Source organism: Doryrhamphus excisus, chromosome 19 (assembly GCF_030265055.1).
Source record: "Doryrhamphus excisus isolate RoL2022-K1 chromosome 19, RoL_Dexc_1.0, whole genome shotgun sequence".
NCBI classification, from domain to species: domain Eukaryota; kingdom Metazoa; phylum Chordata; class Actinopteri; order Syngnathiformes; family Syngnathidae; genus Doryrhamphus; species Doryrhamphus excisus.
Window position 1 is genome coordinate 859,947 of NC_080484.1, and position 24,606 is coordinate 884,552.

At 43.4% G+C, this 24,606-nt stretch overlaps 1 protein-coding gene and 3 non-coding genes across 6 annotated transcripts in view; all 4 read left to right on the forward strand.

The window, feature by feature from the left end:
- The window catches only part of fndc3ba (fibronectin type III domain containing 3Ba), an 82,604-nt gene that overhangs the window by 39,265 nt on the left and 18,733 nt on the right, over positions 1–24,606 (forward strand). For all 3 annotated transcript variants that reach the window (XM_058057896.1, XM_058057898.1, XM_058057897.1), the window contains 3 exons: positions 13,710–13,786; positions 16,798–17,198; positions 17,499–17,626. In XM_058057896.1, coding sequence (XP_057913879.1) covers positions 13,710–13,786; positions 16,798–17,198; positions 17,499–17,626 — 606 coding nt within the window. The remainder of the gene's footprint in view (positions 1–13,709; positions 13,787–16,797; positions 17,199–17,498; positions 17,627–24,606) is intronic.
- trnal-uaa (transfer RNA leucine (anticodon UAA)) lies at positions 1,697–1,779 on the forward strand. The gene has a single exon. It is a non-coding gene; the product is annotated as a tRNA-Leu (tRNA).
- On the forward strand, positions 2,145–2,227 carry trnal-uaa (transfer RNA leucine (anticodon UAA)). Its single transcript has one exon. It is a non-coding gene; the product is annotated as a tRNA-Leu (tRNA).
- trnal-uaa (transfer RNA leucine (anticodon UAA)) lies at positions 2,593–2,675 on the forward strand. Its single transcript has one exon. It is a non-coding gene; the product is annotated as a tRNA-Leu (tRNA).

Sequence of the window (24,606 nt, forward strand, 5' to 3'; positions counted from 1 at the left end):
GTAGGGTTAGGGTTAGTAGGGTTAGGGTTAGGATTAGGGTTAGTAGGGTTAGGATTAGGATTGGGATTAGTAGTGTATCATTTTATTGCTTTGTTTGTTTTGTTTTAGCAATTATGATATTATTATTATAAGTTTTCGCTGTGCCAATAAGGCCCACTTGTGGGGAATTTGAAGGATAAAAAAATGAGATCCTGTTTTGGATTAAGAGGAAGAATTGGGGGATGCATTGTGGTGGTCTACAATGGTACCAAAAGTGGTACCTTTATTTTGGTAACTTCAGGTGGAAAGAAAATTGAGCTTGTAAGAACCGTGTCTCCAGGCTTCTATCAGGCTGCTAATTAGCATCCCCCCACCCCCAACCCCCAGGCCCCCCTCTATGCACCCCCCCACCCACCAAGACCATTCCCCAGTGCTTTCCCACACTCACATCAAAGGGCAATACTCTGGAGGGTGTGTTCGAGCACCCGGCTCTGGAATGCACCGGTGCTCATGCATGTGTGTGTGTGTGTGTGTGTGTGTGTGTGTGTGTGTGTATTTTACAAGGCTGTGTTGGTTTACTGTGTTGTTTGCTCTTTGTTGGACTTTTATGTGGGCTGATGAGGCCAGGGTGGGGGGTTTATTGATGGGGGTATGTGAAGGGTTGGGGGGGCCGGGCTTGAATGGAAAAGCGGGAAACTGCTGGCCATCCACGCAGGATGTGACATCATCATCATCACCATCATCTTATTGGTTATTATAGAGTTGATTGGTTGTACGGCATATGTATATAATATAATATAATATAATATGTATATATGATATAATATTTATGTAATAATAACCTTCATCATGCATAACAGAAACAACCAGAAGGACCTGAAATAATCCACATGGTCCAAGTTCCACCCTTGGATACGCAATGCTAGCCTTCACCTAGCATAGCAGACCTAGCATAGCCGCTAACAATTGAAAAGGTTTGACCTGTGATGAGGACATCTGAGTCTTTACCATCTAATTATCATCTAATTAGCTGCCAACTGATGGACTTGATCTCCCTGACCTCCAACTCCATAGCTGGTGCTCTCATTCCATGGAAGCTGCCTGTTATTGCGCAATGTTGTTTCCTTGGAAGTGGATGGAAGCAGAACAACTAAATATGGTTGTGCAATATGTTTTCCCGTCCTTCTGTTTTCAACTGTAGAAGGGACGCCTCTGTCCGCCCATCTCTCTGTCCGCCCGCCCGCCCGTCTGTCCATCCGTCCGTACGCCCGTCTGTCTGTCCATCCGCCCATCTGTCTGTCCGTCCGCCCACACGCACACCCAATTTTTCATCTAGTATTTCTCTGTTCTTTCTATTTTTGTCTCACTTGGCCGAGACGACGCTCAAAGTCAGTCGGTCGTCTCGCTCCTGCTGAGTCTTTTCTCCTGAATGTGCACTTCTCCACCGACACCACCAAACTGTGGCTAACACACGGGGTGGAAAAAAAGCTCACTAGTGGAAAAATCTGTTGGATTTGTGTGTCCACGTTGGGAATTTTGGGATGGCACACGAGTGTATTGGACCACAGGTTAAGGCCTTGGTTTAACGATCCAATGGACAATGGTCCTCTTGGGGTTTGAACCCCGATGTACCCCGATGTCAGTCCTGGATAGGCTCCAGCATACCCGGCATTTCCCCGGTATGGTCCTCAGGAACCAGAGTCTAGTCCTCTATCCCACCAGGATGGCCGAGAGGTTAAGGCGTTGGACTTAAGATCCAATGGACGATAGTCCTCGTGGGTTCGAACCCCACTCCTGGTAAAACCTGAGTATATTTCGTAGCAAGTCCAACCCTTGCTTTAGTGACTTCCCAAGGGAATACTCTGAGAAACACTCAGGGTACGGTGTACAACATTGATACCAGTATACGGCAGTCCCTCGTTTATCACTGTTATTTGGCGATTGACAAATTCCAACCCTTGCTTTAGTGACTTCCCAAGGGAATACTTTGAAATACTTATGGTACGGAGTACAACATTGATACCAGTATATGACAGTCCCTCGTTTATCACAGTTATTTGGCTGTGGACAAAACCGTGATAAGTGAATTTCCACAAAGTGGAATTTTCATGATCCTATGTGTTCCGTATTGTCCTCAGGAACCACAGAGTCTAGTCCTCTATCCCACCAGGATGGCCGAGAGGTTAAGGCGTTGGACTTAAGATCCAATGGACGATAGTCCTCGTGGGTTCGAACCCCACTCCTGGTAAAACCTGAGTATATTTCGTAGCAAGTCCAACCCTTGCTTTAGTGACTTCCCAAGGGAATACTCTGAGAAACACTTAGGGTACGGTGTACAACATTGATACCAGTATACGTCAGTCCCTCATTTATCACTGTTATTTGGCTATTGACAAATTCCAACCCTTGCTTTAGTGACTTCCCAAGGGAATACTTTGAAATACTTATGGTACGGAGTACAACATTGATACCAATTTATAGCAGTCCCTCGTTTATCACGGTTATTTGGCTGTGGACAAAAACCGTGATAAGTGAATTTCCGCCAAGTGGAATTCTCATGCGCCTAGTGTTCCGTATTGTCCTCAGGAACCACAGAGTCTAGTCCTCTATCACACCAGGATGGCCGAGAGGTTAAGGCGTTGGACTTAAGATCCAATGGACGATAGTCCTCGTGGGTTCGAACCCCGCTCCTGGTAAAACCTGAGTATACTTTATAGCGAGTCCAAGGACTTAAAAAAACTTTAAAAAGTCCTCATTTTATAGCAATCCATCATATGATGAATATGATGGATACATATTCAGTTATTGCATCAAACAGCAAACAATGGGAGTGTTTGTTGTTGTTGTTGTCGTCTTGCTAGCTAGCGCTCCTCCATGAAGCCAATGCCCTTACACGGCCGGCGCCGTATGAACGTTCCAGGAGGGAGAAGTGGAGTGGAAATAAGGACGACAGAAGCAGGAAAGGTCAACAGACCAGGAGGACAAAAAGGGAGAGAATCAGACCATGCGTGTCTGCTCGTGTCTGCCGCCGTGCGTTGTGGGCGAGGCCGCTTCCTCCCAGGCGGCGACCCCGGTCACCTCCATGCCGCCGCTGCTAACTGACTTCAGGCCAAGAACGCCGCGCTTGGAAACTTTCCTGGCCCGCTACGGAGAAGTGCAGGCAGGGAATGATCCCGGAAAGAACGTGCAGACTCCACACAGAGATGGCCAAGAGTGGGATTGAACTGAGGTCTCCTAGCTGTGAGGCCTGTGTGCTAACCACTCATCCACCGTGCAGCCTTATTATGCATATTTCATATTGCATTTGTGTTTCATATTTATTGTACTATTAGTTGTTCTGTATTTTCATGCCACGTAAACATTGAGCCATAGATTTCCCAGCACGGATTAGCGGAGCTAAAAAGGAAGTTTGGGGATTCTTCCAGTTCCCACATTCCCACATGCGATTGTTTGCATCATGTGAGCTTTCCGTTGGCCTGATTGGATGAACGGAAGCGTGGGTGGGTCAGTGGGCGGAGCTGAGCAGGCTGCAGTCAACCTCTTTGTTGTCTTCACTTCCTCCTTGGGAATGGAATCTTGCACACGTCATCTTTTCCCGACGTGCACGCGCCTCTCGCCCGAGAGCGCCGAGTCGGGGGGGGAAAGTCCCTGCTCGTGTTCGGGACTTGGAGCGGCTCCATCGTTTTATGGGTCTGATGAAAAGGGACAAATGTGTTGATTAGCGTTGCGAGGCCAGCGGGGGCTCCGCTTTGATCAGACCCGGGGTCAAAGGTCACCTCTGCGTGCACTCGCTGCCATCAGACCGCCGTGACTCATCCTCCGGGAATGGCGGGATCACAAGGTGGACGGCAAAGTGGGAACAAAGGTGGCAAGCTGCTCTTGGTGTCTCAACAACTCGGGAATTTTGATGTGAAAAACATTAATAACAACTTAATAACAAAGTTGGAATTTTATACAACAATATAATATTGGAAAATTCATGGTCATGGAAGAAGCCCTTTTAGTTTTGTCATGGAAAACGTGTAGGAAAATGGCGTCCTGATGGAGTAGTATTGTAGGTTGTAATTTGACAAAGGAAAGTTGGAATTTTACATAAACATGTCGAAATTTCCATGGCAATAAAGTTCAAATACATTTTTCAAGAAAAATTTTGGAAGATTTTTTTTTTCAAATTAGCAAAAGTATTAGACTAGTATTACTAGTAGTAATTCTATGTTAAAAGTAATGCTTTAACAATGAAAAGTAGTCATTTTTCCAAAAGAAAAGGCCCCAAAAGATGAGAGAGTAAAGTCATGGCCGGGTATAAGAAATCCATACATTTATGGGAAAAGTCACATTACCAGAAGAAATTAGGACTTTTGTCAGGAAATAATAAAGTTGTGGTCAGAAGAAACGTTTACAATTTGACCAGAATGTAAATTTTCTGTTTGGGAAGATTTGCAAGGATCATTGAATATATTGAAAATTATACATTTTTGAGAATGATCTGGAATTGGAATTTTCCAAAATTGGGAAGATGCACAATAAAGTCATAGTCGCTTTGTCATAGCCATGTTGCCATGTTGAGTAAAAATTCGGAAGCGGTTCTTTTTAGCGTGTCGGGGTTTGAGGAGGGACGCGGCGACTGGAAAACAACGTTATCGAGATCAGGAAAGGATTATTGGAGCGCCGGAGCGTGTTTACACGCCGACCAGCTGTTGCACGTCTTTGCCGCCTCGCTCCGCTGGACACGCCGGACTGATTAGGGAATGGATTTAATGAGTCATCAGCGTCTGGATTGTGTACGTTTAGCCACGCACGTGCACGCTTGTGCTCATGCACGCCGGGCCGTGTCGCCGAGGCCGAGAGGGATGAGTGAAGTGTGTCGCCTGGCAACCGGCCTCAAACAATTCCATGTGCCGACCCCGGAATAGCCTGGTGTAATGATGATGGAAAGTGCGTGTCTGTCAGCTGCGAGGGAGCAGCAGGCTTTCGTTGGCATCACGAGGAAAACATCAGAATGTTCGCAAGGAAAAAAATGACATTTTGAGAAAAAGTTTTTAGGAGACTTATGAGGAAAAAGTCATTTGACAAGAATTTTCAGGAAAATGCAGAAATATTTTGGAGAAAGTGGGAATGGTATATAAAGATACGACCCGATAGGAATAAAGTTGTAATTGAACCATTTACAAAACAAAGTGTCACCTTTACGAGAAAAGGGCGGCGAGGGAGTGAAGTGAAGCGTTGCCAGGCAACTGTCATCAAAACAATTATGTGTGCCGACCCCGGAATAGTGTCCGGTTAGAATGACGGACAGGAACACGCCGTATGGATGTGTGTGTGTCCGTGTGTTGGCGTTGCATCGCTGCACGCGTCTGTGAGTGTAAACCATGCTAATGTCCGCCTCTTCCAGCACGCCAGTGTTTCTCCACCAGCGTCCAGGTGGGCAGCAGCTTTGGTCTGCGCTCTCGAGACGTGTTTGTCTTGTCTGCATGAGAGCCTTGGTGTGGAATTGTGTACACATCTGTGTGTGTGTGTGTGTGTGTGTTGTGGAGAACAAAGCGCGGCGAGGCCGTGAGTCCCTCCAGACATTACGTTGCTCCGCTCTGGAGCCGACCCAGCACCGCAAGTAGGTGGGTCCACGCCACCCCTCCTCTGGGTGGGGTGATGGCTTGGAATGAGCTGGCACCCGTGCTACATATTTGGATGCTCAGATGCTACTGACACGCCAAGCCAACACAAAATGTTCTTGTTCAAGAACATGTTCTTGAGCAGCGGAACTCTGTTCTCTCTTCCGCTCGTATAAGGAAAGAATTTTTCCCATAGGGAATAATGCAAGTGGAAGCAATCAGCTCCGGAGTCCAGCTGTTACCATCATAGAATGTTTACTCTCAATGCAGGCCATGTTTGAAGCAACATTCTTACATCCTTAACTCGTCCAATCACAGCCGTTCCTCAAAAGACAACCCCTTTAGTCCCGCCCACTTTTGATGATTAGGACTGACGGGATATTACGTTTTATGGCTAAATAAACATGGAACCTACCAAAAGCAAGATTACACTTTTTTCCCTTCTGTAGTAATCAGCAGGAGAACATGGATAACTTTCAGGAAAATATCAGTTCCCAACTACAAATGGAGAAAAAAATCGCAAGAAAAAAAACAATCATTTTCACTTTCACACAAATATTTCTTACTTTTGTCCATCCCTCCATTTTCTAGGGTTGCGGGGGTACGTATGCTGGAGCCTATCCCAGCTGACTTAGCCATCCAATCCCAGGGCACATATAGACAAACAAGCATTCCCACCCACATTCATACCTATGGACAATGAACCTAGCATGAACCGGAGTACCCGGAAAAAAAGCCACATATGCAAACTCCATACAGGGATTCTAACTCGGGTCTTTCCGATATCCTGACTGTGGGGCCAACGTGCTAACCAGTCGAACCAAATATACCATCAAAATAACAACTTATTGACCAATATATTACTATTGTATTTTTCTGGGAATGTCGGGATGTTTCCAGAATAAAGCGTTTGGGATAAAAAGGAATGGTAGGAGAACCGAAGCTTTGTGAGAAAGTCATAGTCACTATGAAAAGTTTAGTGGGTCAAAGGTCAGGAGTAGGAATACTGCAGAGACCCTTTTTGTAGCAACCTGAATAAATATATTTTATTTCCAGAGAGAGTTCCTGTAATATTTCTATAATTCCATTTCCAGAGGATATGACTTCTGCCGTTCAATACAACAACACATAAAATCCATAAAGGTGACGCAGCACAGCGCCTGCTCCCAACGCCTGCTCCCAACGTTCCAATTTTCTACAAGAAAAGCTCTGATAAAACATTCCACTGTTCTCAAATATCTTACTTTTTATTTTTCTACACAAAATAAGATGAAAAATAAACAAACAAATCAAGAATAAAGAAAATCAATCAGTAATAAATAAATATAATAATAATAATAATAAAAAGTTAAGAAAGCACATATAGTTGGTGGGTAGACAAATGATTTTTTTCATATTAAAATGAACAAAGCATTATTAGAGCCCTGTAGACATGACAAAACACGACTATAGTCACATTTATACTCTTTTTATTTACAACATATTGCGCAACTGCAGGGTCTTGAGACACATGCTAACTCGCAAACTAGAGAGCTAGCCACCTAAACGGTAGCCTTCGAGTTATTTCCTTTCAACTTAAATAGCCATAAACTTACCACTTCCACACGCATAGGGAGGATAACTATTAACAGTTATTTAACCTTTAACATGAACATGAATCAAACGTAATCATTTTTTCTGGGTACATGATACCATACAGCATCCATATCAAATAACATTAAACTTTCATATCAAGGCGGGGGCCTCAAAGTAGTGTCCTGCGGGCCACATTTGGCCCACGGGCCACATGTTTGAGACCCCTGCTCTATATAATATTGTTACACTTCATTCTTTTCTTTAACTAACACATTTGACTCAGCTTTTGCTGGTCTACACAAGAAAAATGCTAGGACTAGCTCCTTTCAGCCTATTAGTGTGTGTGTGTGCGTACGTGCATGTGTGTGTGTGTGTGTGTGTGTGTGTGTGTGTGTGTGTGTCTGGGTCAGCTGTGACGTGGCATTCGCTGCCTGGAAGTTATGTAAGCATCAACGGGGTAATGTTATCTGTCCTCTGAGCCCTGAGACCCGAGGCACTCCCACGATAGCTTCCTCTGCTACACACACACACACACACACATGTACACACTTGCATATACACACACACACACATGTACACACTTGCATGTACACACACACACACACACACACAGAGCAGCCTATTTTTATGATAAGTAAAGAAAGAATCCCTGTGGAAGCTAAAGAGAGAAACAGGAAGTAAGAAGAGAAGTGCATGCTGGGTAATGTAGTTGTAAGGGACAAAGTGGAGAGGAAACGAAGGAGACAAGTTCCCAAATAGCATCCTGATGCGGTGAGTCAAGTCCGGCGGACATCTTTGCCGAGGGCATGCGAGGGAGGAAGTGGGGACTTCCTGTCCTCGCCACCCTTGGCAGTCCGGGTCTTACTGGAAGTCCCATGTCCGGTTTGTTATGAGTGACAGCATTCCTGACCATATTCCATAACGGAAAAGTCCTGAATGGCTACAGCTGGTTTATTATTCAAAATGATACGTGATACGGTGATACGGTCCGGTTGCTGGTTCCAAGGTCCAAAACCACTAGAGTTGTTCCTCTAGCGTTCCTAGAAGATGCATACTTGGTCACGTCCGTGTTATTCCGACGGTCCCACCTGGGCTTCCATGTGTTCAAACCACAGGCGTTGTGAGCGGCGCCGGTACGACCGCGGTGATGTCAGTCATGTGACCCACGTCAAGGGTCACCAAATGTGGAGCTGTGATTCAGAAGGGGACAGGATTGGAGGATAAGCGGTACCAAGCGGCGTTTATCCTGCACGGAACAACAAGCAACAACGTCTCTGTTTCTAACAACGATCACATGACCCGGAATCGGACATTTGTGGAAAATTGCTGGTGTCTGGTCTTCCTTACGGTGGAGGCATGAACCCTGACCATGACCGAGCCAAGTGAGGCCTGAACTTCGTTAGATGTTGTTGTGGGGTCTTTTGTGACCTCTTGGATGAATTGTGGCTGCTCCTTTGGGGTCCCCTTGGTTGGCCGGCCATTCCTGGGAATGTTCACCACTGTTGGATGTCTTTGTCCATAACGCCTCTGACTGTGGATCACTGAGCCATGCGTGTTGTGGAACATGTCACCCAAAAGAAATATTATCCCCATCTTTGTAGACCAAACCAGGCCACGCCCATTCATTGGCGTGTGTTAACGTGGCGACAAGATGGCGATACGGGACGTTCCAGACGGCGGAGGGAGGTCTCTTTCTGGGTTCCTGCTCGCAGCTGGCTTTGACAGCTGCATCATGGGAAACATCTGATGAAACCTTACATCACCTCCCCACCCCTCACTCTTTCAGCGTGTGTGTGTGTGCGTGTGTGTGTGTGTGTGTGTGTGTGTGTGTGCGTGTGCATGTGTGTGTGTCAATGTATGGACGACAGACAGCTGCACAACATCACAGGCTTGTTTCTCTTAGAGACAGGAGAGCTGAGTGTGTGACAGCATGGCTTTGTCCTGTGTGTGTGTGTGTGTGCGTGTGTGTGTGTGTGTGCGTGTGCATGTGCATGTGCATGTGTGCATCTGTGAGGAGAGGATGTTTACCTTGGTCACTGATGTACTGTATATTCATCCTGTAAATCTCCAAAAACAAAACATATTTCCCAAGCTGAGACTCCAGATGAATAGATGGCGCTACAGTAGTACAGTAGTACAGTAGTACAGTAGTACAGTAGTACAGTAGTACAGTAGCTCACAATTCATATTACGAAACTACATCTTGTCAAGCGTCAATACAATAAAAAGTCAACTTTAGAGTAGTCAACGTACAGCTACACATGTTAGCCTTCACCACAGCATCATTAAAAAGTCTATTTTGCACAGCAGGGGACCTTTCTTGGACCTTTCATGGACCTTTCATGGACCTTTCATGGACCTTTCATGGACCTTTCATGCACCTTTCATGGACCTTTCAAGGACTTTTCATGCACCTTTGATGGACCTTTCATGCACCTTTCATGCACCTTTCATGCACCTTTCATGCACCTTTAATGCACCTTTCATGGATCTTTCAAGGACTTTTCATGCACCTTTGATGGACCTTTCATGCACCTTTAATGCACCTTTCATGGACCTTTCATGCACCTTTCATGCACCTTTCATGCACCTTTAATGCACCTTTCATGGATCTTTCAAGGACTTTTCATGCACCTTTGATGGACCTTTCATGCACCTTTAATGCACCTTTCATGCACCTTTCATGCACCTTTCATGGACCTTTCATGCACCTTTCATGGACCTTTCATGCACCTTTCACGGACCTTTCATGCACCTTTCATGGACCTTTCATGCACCTTTCATGGACCTTTCATGGACCTTTCATGCACCTTTCATGCACCTTTCATGGACCTTTCATGGACCTTTCATGCACCTTTCACTGACCTTTCACGGACCTTTCATGCACCTTTCATGCACCTTTCATGCACCTTTCACAGACCTTTCATGCACCTTTCACAGACCTTTCATGCACCTTTCATGCACCTTTCACTGACCTTTCATGCACCTTTCACGGACCTTTCATGCACCTTTCATGCACCTTTCATGGACCTTTCATGGACCTTTCATGGACCTCTCATGGACCTCTCATGGACCTTTCATGGACCTCTCATGGACCTTTCATGGACCTTTCATGGACCTTTCATGCACCTTTCATGCACCTTTCATGGACCTTTCATGCACCTTTCATGGACCTTTCATGGACCTTTCATGGACCTTTCATGGACCTCTCATGGACCTCTCATGGACCTTTCATGGACCTCTCATGGACCTTTCATGGACCTTTCATGGACCTTTCATGCACCTTTCATGCACCTTTCATGGACCTTTCATGCACCTTTCATGGACCTTTCATGCTCCTTTCATGCACCTTTCATGGACCTTTCATGCACCTTTCATGGACCTTTCACGGACCTTTCACGCACCTTTCACGGACCTTTCATGCACCTTTCACGGACCTTTCATGCACCTTTCACGGACCTTTCATGCACCTTTCACGGACCTTTCCTGCACCTTTCACGGACCTTTCATGGACCTTTCACGGACCTTTCATGCACCTTTCACGGACCTTTCATGCACCTTTCACGGACCTTTCATGCACCTTTCATGGACCTTTCATGCACCTTTCATGGACCTTTCATGCACCTTTCATGGACCTTTCATGGACTTTTCATGCACCTTTCATGGACCTTTGATGGACCTTTCATGGACCTTTGATGGACCTTTCATGCACCTTTGATGGACCTTTCATGCACCTTTCATGCACCTTTCATGCACCTTTCATGGACCTTTCATGGACCTTTCATGCACCTTTCATGCACCTTTCATGCACCTTTCATGGACCTTTCATGCACCTTTCATGGACCTTTCATGCACCTTTCATGCACCTTTCATGCACCTTTCATGGACCTTTCATGCACCTTTCATGCACCTTTCATGGACCTTTCATGGACCTTTCATGCACCTTTCATGGACCTTTCATGCACCTTTCATGGACCTTTCATGCACCTTTCATGGACCTTTCATGCACCTTTCATGCACCTTTCATGGACCTTTCATGGACTTTTCATGCACCTTTCATGGACCTTTCATGGACCTTTCATGGACCTTTCATGCACTTTTCATGGACCTTTGATGGACCTTTCATGGACCTTTCATGGACCTTTCATGCACCTTTCATGCACCTTTCATGGACCTTTCATGGACCTTTCATGCACCTTTCATGGACCTTTCATGCACCTTTCATGCACCTTTCATGGACCTTTCATGGACCTTTCATGCACCTTTCATGCACCTTTCATGCACCTTTCATGGACCTTTCATGGACCTTTCATGCACCTTTCATGGACCTTTCATGCACCTTTCATGGACCTTTCATGGACCTTTCATGGACCTTTCATGGACCTTTCATGCACCTTTCATGGACCTTTCATGCACCTTTCATGGACCTTTCATGCACCTTTCATGGACCTTTCATGGACCTTTCATGGACCTTTCATGGACCTTTCATGGACCTTTCATGCACCTTTCATGGACCTTTCATGCACCTTTCATGGACCTTTCATGCACCTTTCATGGACCTTTCATGGACCTTTCATGGACCTTTCATGCACCTTTCATGGACCTTTCATGCACCTTTCATGGACCTCCAACCCATGTTGCATGCAAGATATGACCTCATAACGTATGACCTCTGACCTGCTCTCTCGGGTTGTCGGAAGCGGAAAGGGAGCAACAGCTGGACGAGGGGGGGAAGGGGGGGAAGGGGGGGAGGGGGAGGGGGGGGGCAGAGTTTATGATAGCTACGGAATTCCATCCGGATTAGGCAGAGGAAGTTGGAATCTTATTGCTTGGATTCTTTGTGGTTCTTAAAAGGCCAACAAACTCTGATGATGATGATGATGATGATGATGATGATGATGATGCCCTGCCTTTGTTTATAGGTGTACACACACATACACACACACACATACACACACACACACACATATATACACACACACACAACTAGTCAATTATGTGCAGGCATGTGGCTTACAGCTGTGTGTGTGTATGTGTGTATATGTGTGTGTGTATGTGTGTATATGTGTGTGTGTGTGTGTACTCGAAGGGCAGCTCACAAAGACAGTCTTGTGTTTCTTTCTGCTGGGGGTGCAAGAGAGAAGGTCTGTTGGGTCCAGTCCAGGGGGGCATGGATGGGAATGTGTGTGTACGTTGAGGAATGCTGCTGTTTGCTGACTGAGGAACGCTGGTCCAGCAGCAGGACTGGTTCTGGGCCAGTATGAGCTTGATGGAAAGAGGTTTAGCTGTGTGTGTGTGTGTGTGTGTGTGTGTGTGTGTGTGTGTCTGTGTGTGTGTGTGTGTTGTGTTCTCCCCATGCTGTGACCTTCTCCTCAATGGCCACTTTCATGCCCGTCATGGCGGGCGAGTAGACGGGACTGAAGGAGGTCTGTCTCTGCTACCTGTGACCTTCTCACCACACTGACACACTTCAGCACACTGGACACTTTTACCTTGCTCACTTGTGTGTGTGTGCGTGCGTGTGTGTGTTTGTTCAACCTGCCTGGAAGCAGGGCCATGGAGGGAGGGGGGAGACGGGAGGAGACGGGAGGAGACGGGAGGAGACGGGAGTGGGGGTAAGGAAAGAGGGAATGATTTAGGAGCCAGAAAGGAAAAGATGCAGCAAAAGGATGAAGTGAGTAATATCTGAAGGATGTGACTAACGCCTGGAACAGAAGGGAGAAAGTGAGGTGAGGTGGAGGGAATTCCTGAAAGTAGGAAAGGTGAGAAAGTCCGAGGGAAGTATGGGGGGGGGGGGCATTTGGGAGAAAGGCCGCTTAGAAGGACCAACTTTGGGGTCAGTAGTCAATGTCAGCTTGTGTGTTTGCAATGTGATTTATTCCGAGGGCCATGTCTACTTCCACCGTTCCCAAACCATTCCCACTGGCTTCCCAATGACTTTACCAGCCACAGACCTCCATCACACACACACAAATGGAGGAGGTGTGTGTGTGTGTGTGTGTGTGTATTTAGGGGTGGGCGCTAACAGGCTAGCGGAAAAGTCAACATGACTTTCAATCTGCTAATTCTATTAGATCCTCCCAACGTTTGCTTCTCAGCCAGGGGCCATCTGCTCCCATGATGCACCTGGCATGGACTTCCTCCAGAATAAACCTACACCCTACACCCTACACCCTACAACCGCTTGGGAAGCCATGCTAGCATCCATGCAGACGTCATGCAGATATCCCATAGATGTTTCACCACTGGACAAATACTGTATGACTTATGGACCCTTCAAAGACCTTTGGCTTGATGGCGGCCATGTTTGGCAACCAAAGTTTGGCGACCGAGTGGTGAGCACGCAGGCCTCACAGCTAGGAGACCCGAGTTCCATCCCACCCTCGGCATGTTCCAAACTGAACTCCTAAAAGTGACAGTTGGTGTTTTGTAGAGCTGTGTGAGAAATTTCAAGCCAGCGCCACCGTTTGGTGTAGTTGTTGGATAAATTAGTTGAATGTAAATCTAAATAAAAAACTAAACTAAATATTTTCCTTCCTTTTGCAGGTCCCGCCGAGGTCCCCATGATGTCCCCCAATGGGTCCATCCCCCCCATCCACGTGCCCCCAGGATACATCTCTCAGGTTTGTGTTGCTTTGTGTTATTTATTCTCTTCTAATCGGTATTTTAATAAATTTTTATGCTGCTTGAGGCAAAAAGCCAACAAGTCACATGATCGTGACAAACAGGAAGTATTTGTGGTTCCATGCTTTCTGACGCAGATAGCGTGAATGGATTAGCTCAGGGATTCATGGTGCAGACGCGTCCCAACATGTTTGGGTTTTGATCTGATAAATCTTAAGTAACTTTGATCAGAAGCTTCTGTTTGGTTATTAAAATGGTGGAAGATGTTCAGCTCTGATGGTCCTGGGAGGACTAAGGTAGGTTGGATTGCAAGGTTTATGGTGTGCGCCTCGTGACGAGATCTCGTGCTAGTTGTTACCACGTTCCGACTGGTGCATTCAAGGACAAGATGGATTTATAGTTTCTGTGACACGGAAGCGGGAAAGTGATGCAAGCCGGAAGGTTGTGGTAGAAAAGGGGGCGGGTCCCTAATATTTCATATCATTCACCCCTGGTGTTTTTGTTCACAGTGCTCAAAAACGTTAGAACATAAGGTAAAAACATATTTTCATGCGACGTTACGCCAACTGGGGGCCACCAAGTCTGATGATTAGCAGACGGTGGATACCACCAACACAACATGCTAGCTCAGACCCGAGGAATGCACACAATGACTGCACCCCCCCCCTCCCCCCCCCCCTGTTGCTGGTGTGTGTATGTGTACTGTACTGGATGAAGACCTGAAGCCAAAGGTCACGTACACAACACGGGTCAATCTACGTGTGGTCCCTGGAAGCGGGGTCATTGGCAGGCTGGGCGTTCTTCCATAAACAAACAGGATGGGGACGGGGGGGGGGGGGGGGCACGCTAGCTGCTAATGTGGGTGTTGGTGGGCGTGTTTAACGGTTGTGTTGTTGTGTACTTTTGTACCATGCGGTGTGTGTCATTACCAGTAAATCCCGTATGCAGGTCCTGTCCCCGTGTTGTCATAGTGGGACTTTGTCCTTGTTATTCTTCTCTCCTTTGTGGACCAAGGGGGGGGTTGGGGTTGGGGGTGGGGGTCCTCCTGTTCCCTCTTTGGACATACCACTGTTGTGGTTTTTCAGTGTGTATGCATGTGTGTAATGTTGTCAGGGACCAGGGGGGGGGGGTGTTTGCTAGCACCCGGAATGCAGGCCTGGAATGTATACAATGGAATGTAATACAATGTATATGGTTTGGTATATGGAATATGGTATATGATTTGGTATATGGTATATGTTATATGGTATATAGTATATAGTATATGGTTTGGTATATGGTTTGGTTTATGGTATATGGTATATGTTATATGGTATATAGTATATGGTATGGTATATGGTATATGGTATATGGTATATGGTTTGGTTTATGCTATATGGTATATGGTATATGGTATATGGTTTGGTATATGGAATATGGTATATGATTTGGTCTATGGTATATGTTATATGGTTTGGTATATGGTTTGGTATATGGAATATGGTATATGATTTGGTCTATGGTATATGTTATATGGTTTGGTATATGGAATATGGTATATGATTTGGTCTATGGTATATGTTATATGGTTTGGTATATGGTTTGGTATATGGAATATGGTATATGATTTGGTCTATGGTATATGTTATATGGTTTGGTATATGGAATATGGTATATGATTTGGTATATGGTATATGTTATATGGTATATAGTATATAGTATATGGTTTGGTATATGGTTTGGTTTATGGTATATGGTATATGTTATATTGTATATAGTATATGGTATGGTATATGGTATATGGTATATGGTATATGGTATATGGTATATGGTTTGGTTTATGCTATATGGTATATGGTTTGGTATATGGAATATGGTATATGATTTGGTCTATGGTATATGTTATATGGTTTGGTATATGGTTTGGTATATGGAATATGGTTTGGTATATGGTATATGGTATATTGTTTGGTATATGGTATATGGTTTGGTATATGGTGTGGCATATGTTATATGGTATATGGTTTGGTATATGGTATATGGTATATGGTTTGGTGTATGGTATATGGTTTGGCATATGGTATATTGTTTGGTATATGGTATATGGTTTGGTATATGGTTTGGCATATAGTATATGGTGTATATGGTTTGGTATGTTGTTTGGTATATGGTTTGGTATATGGTTTGGCATATAGTATATGATGTATATGGTTTGGTATGTTGTTTGGTATATGGTTTGGTATATGGTTTGGTATATAGTATATGATGTATATGGTTTGGTATATGGTTTGGCATATAGTATATGATGTATATGGTTTGGTATGTTGTTTGGTATATGGTTTGGTATATAGTATATGATGTATATGGTTTGGTATATTGTTTGGTATATGGTTTGGTATATGGTATATTGTTTGGTATATGGTATATGATATGTGGTTTGGTATATGGTATATGATATATGGTTTGGTATATGGTATATTGTTTGGTATATGGTATATGGTTTGGTATATGGCATATGGTATATGGCATTATGGTGTATGTTATATGGTAATCGGGTTGTTCCAAAGTTTGCCCTGCAGTTAATAGAAACAAAATCCCATAATAAAATATCTTAAAGTAATAAATAGTAAATAAAACCCTCCATATATTATTTTTTCCTTTTCATCTCCATTCTTCTGGACTGTTGACCCCAATTACTCACACATTACACATTCTCCACCTTGTGTATCTCTTCTCCCTGTAACCTCACTCTTCCACTTGGGTCCCTCTCATTCATTAGCTTAGCTTAGCAAAAAGCACTGAAATATTTGAGTTGTACTGACATATTTAAACAGTTATTTGGACCATTTCTTTTATTATTTCTCATTCATGTCATAAAAGATGAAAATATGAATGAAATAGTAAATCATTTCATTAAGGAAATATGAAATAGTAAATAATTTCCTTCCTGGATGATTTCCTAGCCAAGTGTCCTAATATCCTAATATTATGATTAATCCTAATATGAATGACTGTAATGTTGTCCTTTCAGGTGTTGGAAGATACCACCGGGGTCCGTCGGGTGGTGGTGACCCCCCAGTCCCCCGAGTGCTACCCTCCCTCTTACTCGCCCGCTTTGTCGCCCACGCACCACCTGCCCCCCTACCTGGCCCACCCTCACTTCATTCCCAACTCCCACTCTTTCTACCCGCCCGTCAGCCCGGGAGAGCTGCCCCACCACCAGTACTACCAGCACCACCTGCCCCCCATGTACGGGGACCCAGAAATCATCCCGGTCTACGGCATGTCCAACTTCATCCGGGAGGAGACGTACACCAAACCCCAGCCCAAGAAGATCAAGGAGCAGAGACAACTGGAGCGACAGAACCGACTCAACTCGCCGCCGTCGATGCTGTACAAGGGCAGCCTGGGACCAGCCCACAACGGCTACAGGTGACCACGCCCGTTTGGGTTGTTTAGATAGACGCGCACTTCCTGGTTGTTCCTCAGCACCGCCAAGTCCGAGGACATGGTCCTCCAGGTTAGGAATGAGATCCTGCCCCAGGTGGAGTTCAAGTATGGCATGGTCTTGTTTGAGAGTGAGGAAGGTGGGAGTCAGACGGATCGGTCGCTGTACCGGAACGCCATTTTAGCGTTATCCATGTATCGCAAATGTATCGTATGGTATCCTGACATTCCCGCCTTGCTCCCAACACATCATGCATTCTCTAAGGTGTCTTTTTGGCCCAGCAGCAAATCGCACGCCCCGTCGCTCGGGTCAGTGGGGTCCGGGGGCGGAGTCGGCAGTCCGGGTGGGAAGAAACCAGAGAGGCGGCTCCGGAGCAGTCCACGGAACGGTGAAGCGGAGGTGCACACACAAGGTAGGACGTCCACAAAGCATTGTGGGAATTTCTAGGAGGAGACACCAGAGATGTGTCCAAAAAATGCCATACAATCAGGACATTAGCAACATTGTAGCCATTTGTCACCCCGCCCGCCCTGACAGCCCTTGTGGATGCATGAAACGCACCTTTTTTCCTTTCAAGAGTGAATGAATGCACCCTGCATGGGGGGGGGGGGGGGGGGGGTTGTCTAGCCAACCGCATAGCTGTCCTGGTCTGAGCGCTATCGCTTTACCCCCAGCCACAATATGGGCCTTGTTGGCTCGGGGGGGAGGGGGGTGCGAGACGACGGAGGCTAGACGACCGTGGGGGGGGGGCACATACCTGCAGCGTCTTGCTTGGGATGAAAAATGAAAAAGACTTTGACTTGGGAGATACGGCAGCTTGGGGTTGTCACGCACACCAAAAACACTTGGGGGGGGGGGGGGGGGGGGTGTTACACGCTACTTATCTTTGACTGTCATAGTAATACATAGTATTACATAGTAATGTATACAAACATTTCAAGTGTCTTGCAGAATGTGTTGACACAGTAGAAAGTCACATGACCACCTGGGTTGATACAGCAGCTTGAGGAAAATAAAGAAAATTATTTTTAATTTTTAATTGATTTTTAAAATCACCCCAAAAAGGCATTTTCTATTGAAAATGAAAAATATTTAAATGTGTTTATTCTACTATTACATTTATAATATTGAAATAATATGAATTCATTATTTACCACACCTGTTTTCAATGAAAAAAATATTTATAAATGTTTCATAAAAATAATAATACACAATAATAAGTATATAATAAATGAACAATAGTGTTTTTGGTATAATATTGGCATAACAATATAAAAATAATAATACACAATAATAAGTATATAATAAATGAACAATAGTATTTTTTGTATAACATTGGCATAACAATATAAAAATAATAATACACAATAATAAGTATATTACAAATTAACAATAGTATTTTTTGTATAACATTGGCATAACAATATAAAAATAATAATACACAATAATAAGTATATAATAAATGAACAATAGTATTTTTTGTATAACATTGGCATAACAATATAAAAATAATAATACACAATAATAAGTATATAATAAATGAACAATAGTATTTTTTGTATAACATTGGCATAACAATATAAAAATAATAATACACAATAATAAGTATATAATAAATGAACAATAGTATTTTTTGTATAACATTGGCATAACAATATAAAAATAATAATACACAATAATAAGTATATTACAAATTAACAATAGTATTTTTTGTATAACATTGGCATAACAATATAAAAATAATAATACACAATAATAAGTATATAATAAATGAACAATAGTATTTTTTGTATAACATTGGCATAACAATATAAAAATAATAATACACAATAATAAGTATATAATAAATGAACAATAGTATTTTTTGTATAACATTGGCATAACAATATAAAAATAATAATACACAATAATAAGTATATAATAAATGAACAATAGTATTTTTTGTATAACATTGGCATAACAATATAAAAATAATAATACACAATAATAAGTATATTACAAATTAACAATAGTATTTTTTGTATAACATTGGCATAACAATATAAAAATAATAATACACAATAATAAGTATATAATAAATGAACAATAGTATTTTTTGTATAACATTGGCATAACAATATAAAAATAATAATACACAATAATAAGTATATAATAAATGAACAATAGTATTTTTTGTATAACATTGGCATAACAATATAAAAATAATAATACACAATAATAAGTATATAATAAATGAACAATAGTATTTTTTGTATAACATTGGCATAACAATATAAAAATAATAATACACAATAATAAGTATATAATAAATGAACAATAGTATTTTTTGTATAACATTGGCATAACAATATAAAAATAATAATACACAATAATAAGTATATTACAAATTAACAATAGTATTTTTTGTATAACATTGGCATAACAATATAAAAATAATAATACACAATAATAAGTATATAATAAATGAACAATAGTATTTTTGGTATAATATTGGCATAAAAATATAAAAATAGTATAGTGTATTTTTGTCTAATAATTTAATTTAATCCTTGACTTGTATAGAGTATAATATGTATTTTTTTCATATGTAAAATGAATGTATGCATTTGATATATATGTACAATATATATACCCACATGGGTGATTGACAGGTCTGCTTAATAACGCTGCAGTAATAACTTTATGCGTTAGCGTGTCATCAGCTGTCTGCTGTGGTCCAGCTGGGCCTCAGGGCCTGCATGGAGATCAGGCACATCCGTGTCATGAGCGGCTTTTGCCGTGGACGAATCAGAGGCGGCGTAGATTCGAGGGAAACCAAAAAGTTCAAATGTGATATTAAAGTGCTAACATTCAGATGAAGGTGTTGCTTGACCCGGTTCATGCCGGCGGTGCCCCCCCCGGGACGGCCACCGTCATGTTGCCCCCGACGCCCCTGCAAGTGTGTGTGCCGCCATCGCCCCCGTGCGTGCCAACATGGCGGCAGTCGGCGGACTTGGCGAGCTCTGTTCCCGACTCGCTCCAGTCCCTCCCTGCCTCCCAGAAGCGAGGCGCTCTCTCTCTCTTGAGCAGAAACAGATGTGGTCCCCTCGTGGTCCTCCATCTTCACTTCCGCACGGCCACCACAGATTCCTAGAAACCGGCTTTTTCAGCAGAAACATTCCGACCGGGCTCCTTATCCCGGTGGCCGGCTGGAGGACATGCCGAGGGAAAATGTTACTCCTTCCGTCTCCCAAAGTAAATGATTGGGATTCACTTGGATGAATACAAATCTTTTCCAGGATAAAATTTTTCATTCCAAAACTAATTTTCTCATAAGAAATAATGGAAAGAGACATTTGTCTGTTCCAAGGTCAAACTGTGGCCATCGTAAGGCATTTATTAGCAAGCAACCGGCACAGCCATATATTAATTTACGAAGCACCGTCAAACAGTAACTGTCATGCAAGTGTAAAAAGAAGCTCACCACTCTTAATTTACATATTAGTACTCTTCTCTCATTGGTTTATGGCTGCCAATGTACTAAGTACTGTACGTATTAATACTGTTCTCGGAGTAAAGTGTGCCTTATAGTGTGGAAAATGGTACCTTGTCGCCGGGAGACGAAGGGTTAATTCTCCCAGGAGAAACCCGGGTGCATAAAAATAGTGACTCTTTTATCGGAACAGCATTTCTGTGATGTCATCTTCATGAACCGCATTCACCTTTTGGCCAAGTCATGCTTCCATACGACCATCCGTCTTTTCCTTGCGCCTGTGTTGATGTGCACCGTCGCCATGGCGATAATCTCATCCCGGCTCCGAGGTGGGCGGCTTCCCATGGACCCAAATAGGGCCATGATCGGAGGTGGAAGGAATGACACAGACGACGGGAGAAGGAAGAAGGAAAATGACGTTTGAGGTCACGTTTGAGGTCACGTTTGAGGTCACGTTTGAGGTCACGTTTGAGGGCGACGTGCGTTCCTTCCTGATCCCGGCACAAGCCCCGCCCCCTCCTAGCCCAAACGTGTAAACCTGAATGTGTGTGAGAGCCACACATCTGCAGATGAAGTTTGAGTGAAGACCAGGACCACGATGGTATGCACACGCGGCTGTAGAGCACTACCAGTGTTGGTGAATGGTGGAACCTTCCACTCCAGTCCTGCGGGGGGCGACCATGAGCATCACAAAGTGGGTCATTTTGGGCCATTTTTTCTCAGAACAGCAATGCCACTCTAATGTATTTATATTTTTATGCAATATTGGAATATTCTATTGTTCTCTTATAACACAGAAATATTAAATGTGTTGTTTTTTTACTATATTTTACTATCATAGAAAATGAAGAATTAAATGGCTCATTTACTGTAATTGATTTTTGGATTTTTGTAAATATTTCAATTTGTAATTGAGATGATATCAATTACAATAGACATATTTAGGTCCAAAACATGATGCTTTCCTGCATATGGACGCTATTTATAGTGTACTATCTATAGTGTACTACCTATAGTGTACTGCCTATAGTGTACTACTATCTATGTACTGCCTATAGTGTACTATACTATGTGTATCTGTCAACACTTTCTATCCATGCATTCTTTATCCCGGCGGCTCAAAGTTGGCCGGGCTGAACGGGGTCGGATGGGGTCAGGGTTCCGAGAAAGCCGCCGCCCACACACGCGCACTTCCTGCTCACCTCGCCAGTGTGGCTTGAGTAGAAGAAGGTAGAAGAAGATAGAAGAAGATAGAAGAAGATAGAAGAAGAGGCAGTTATCGGGGGGAGAAATGAGATTAGGGGAGGAAATCCAATTATGGGCATTCATATAAAGACGCACTCGTTTTATTTTGACATGTCACATTTCATCTGAACATCAATAATCTGCACCTGATCTCTCCCAGCCAATCAGAACACAATACTTATAATAATAATAATAATAATAATAATAATAACGGCAAATTTGAAGTAGAATTACTTTTATTTAAGTACATTTTTTAAAATATTTTTATACTTTTATTTTTATTCATTTTCACACATTTTAATATATATATATTTCTTCCACTTTCATGGAAGTAATTATAATTTTTTTACTTTTATTAAAATCATGATTGCTTTATTTATTTTGTATTTATTATTTAGTTGTTTATTAATTAATTAATTAGTCTAAATTCTATATAATTTATTTTACTGTAACATATGTCACTTTTCTAACATAACTGCATGCCTACAAACAATGCATAAATTAATATTCATTATCAAAAACTACAACATCTGATATTTGACTTCTAACGATTAAGCAATTAAGATAAGATAAGATTTGCCTTTATTAGTCCCACAAGGGGAAATTTTGGCTTCATAGCAGCAAAAGTCCAAGATAAAGTGCAAAACAAATCAGACTTTATATCCAGGTCACAGATTTATTGCACGCTTTATTGCACGGTTATTGCACAGGATTTTTGGAGCAGTTACAGAGTAATTAAGTCATCATAATTCATCATATTTTCCTGTCATTTTTGACATTCTGTGTGTACCCACCCATAATGGATGCGTGAGCACATTTTGGGTCCCGCCTCACCAGTCACATAAAAGCCCCCCTGCAGGCCCCCCACTAAGGCAGTGGATACCTCCCAGCCAGTAATAATTGAAAGTGTATCATTTCTCAGTAGGACCAAACCGTCACCGTGACAACCACCATCTTGGGTGTGTTCAACCCGGCTGTCAGGCGGAAGGAATGGCGGAAGGAATGTCGGAAGGAATGTCGGAAGGATGGTCGGCCATCATCCTCACACCTCTGGCTTCCATGTTTCCTTCTTCCCGGCTCAGCGTGCATCCCTCGGCTTTGGAGGCTTCTAAAGATGACTATCATGTCCTTTCTTTACAGCAACACACACACACACACACATAAGGCCTCCAGGTGTGTGTGTGTGTGTGTGTGTGTGTGTGTGTGTGTGTGTGTGTGTGCAAGGGGGGTGCAAGCGTGGGCTGCATTTTTGGCATTTTTTACCCGAAGGCATTAAAGGTCTTTTTCTGTCCCGGCGCAGACAGACTGGAAGCCGCAGGCCGTCATTGTGCAGGAATGCGACCTCCTCTTCTTTCCTTTGCTCCCCCCCCCCCCCCCCCCCCAACTTTGGCTCCGGTTTGTACGCAGTCAGGACGCCCGCGTGTCGTATTAGCCAACGTGTCGTATTAGCCAACATGTCGTATTAGCCAACGTGTGCAGCGCCTCAGACGGGATGTCATTCATATTAAGCATTCCTGGATGATTGCGCTTGCAACTTCCATATTTCCACTGAAGAGTATTTGCGGGAGGCGGGAAGGTCGGGAATGCGGGAATGCGGTCACATGTCAGAGACGCGCGTCATGCAGGTTGAAGCACGTGTAAGCCGTTAGCGTTTTAGCTCTCACAGGAATCAAACACGACTGCAAAAACCCAAACGCATCACTGCTGGCTTTCTTTGAAAGGAAAAAATGAAATGAGAGAAATGATCTGTTACAGGGTCAAACCGTGGTCCCAAATATCCTTGACTGAGCTAATTCCTCAAATTGAAGATGAAAAATCCCTGCAGTTCCCGCCTCACATCCTCCACACGTCCTGTCCGTCAATCAATACCTGCCCCTCCCTTTCCCATGTTTTTTTTATTCTGGTCCAGGCTGTCTTGTCTGGCCTCCTTCCAACGTTCCCGGTCCAACCCGGCTTCACTCCCAAATCCTTCATCTTCATCTTTGCCCTTTCCTGCTGCCACTGTCCTCCCGTCTCATTTGACAGGCAGACAGGATGTGAGGTCAGACGGAGAAGAGGAAGTGCGGGCAGCAAATAAACCGTGGGTGGGTTTATTTGCTGGGGCTGGGGCTCCACCGCCGCAAGTTCGAACACCCCAGAAGACGTTTGTGTTGGATTAAAAGTGATATTAACCAGTATCAAAGCAATAATCCTATTGATTTTGAGAAATAAGCAAATGATGGCAGTTGGTTTGGAGCTTTTCAGCACTTTTATCAAACACAATTTCTGAGATTTTTACATATCTCGTACCAATAATTCTATTGATTTTGAGAAACGTCAGGGAAAGATGGCAGGTGCAAGTTTGGGAATTTTTAGCACTTCTAGCAGACATAATTAGCAACCGATTAATAGCACATTTTCATGTTCTAAAGCAATAACCCTAATGATTTTGAGAGTGTGGGTGCAAGTTTATATCACTATTTGTGAATTAGCATCACTTCTACCATGTTTGACAGTTGAAACGTTGATGGATTATGACCCACCGTCACGGCAATAACCCTACTGATTTTGAGGAGCAAACATCATATCAGCATATCAGCAAGAAATCTATTGATTTTGGAGGAGGTGGAGGTCTGACTTTGATTCCAGACATGAGAAGTTTGAGCAGGTGAAGCCCACGGTAGCTTTGCTAGCTG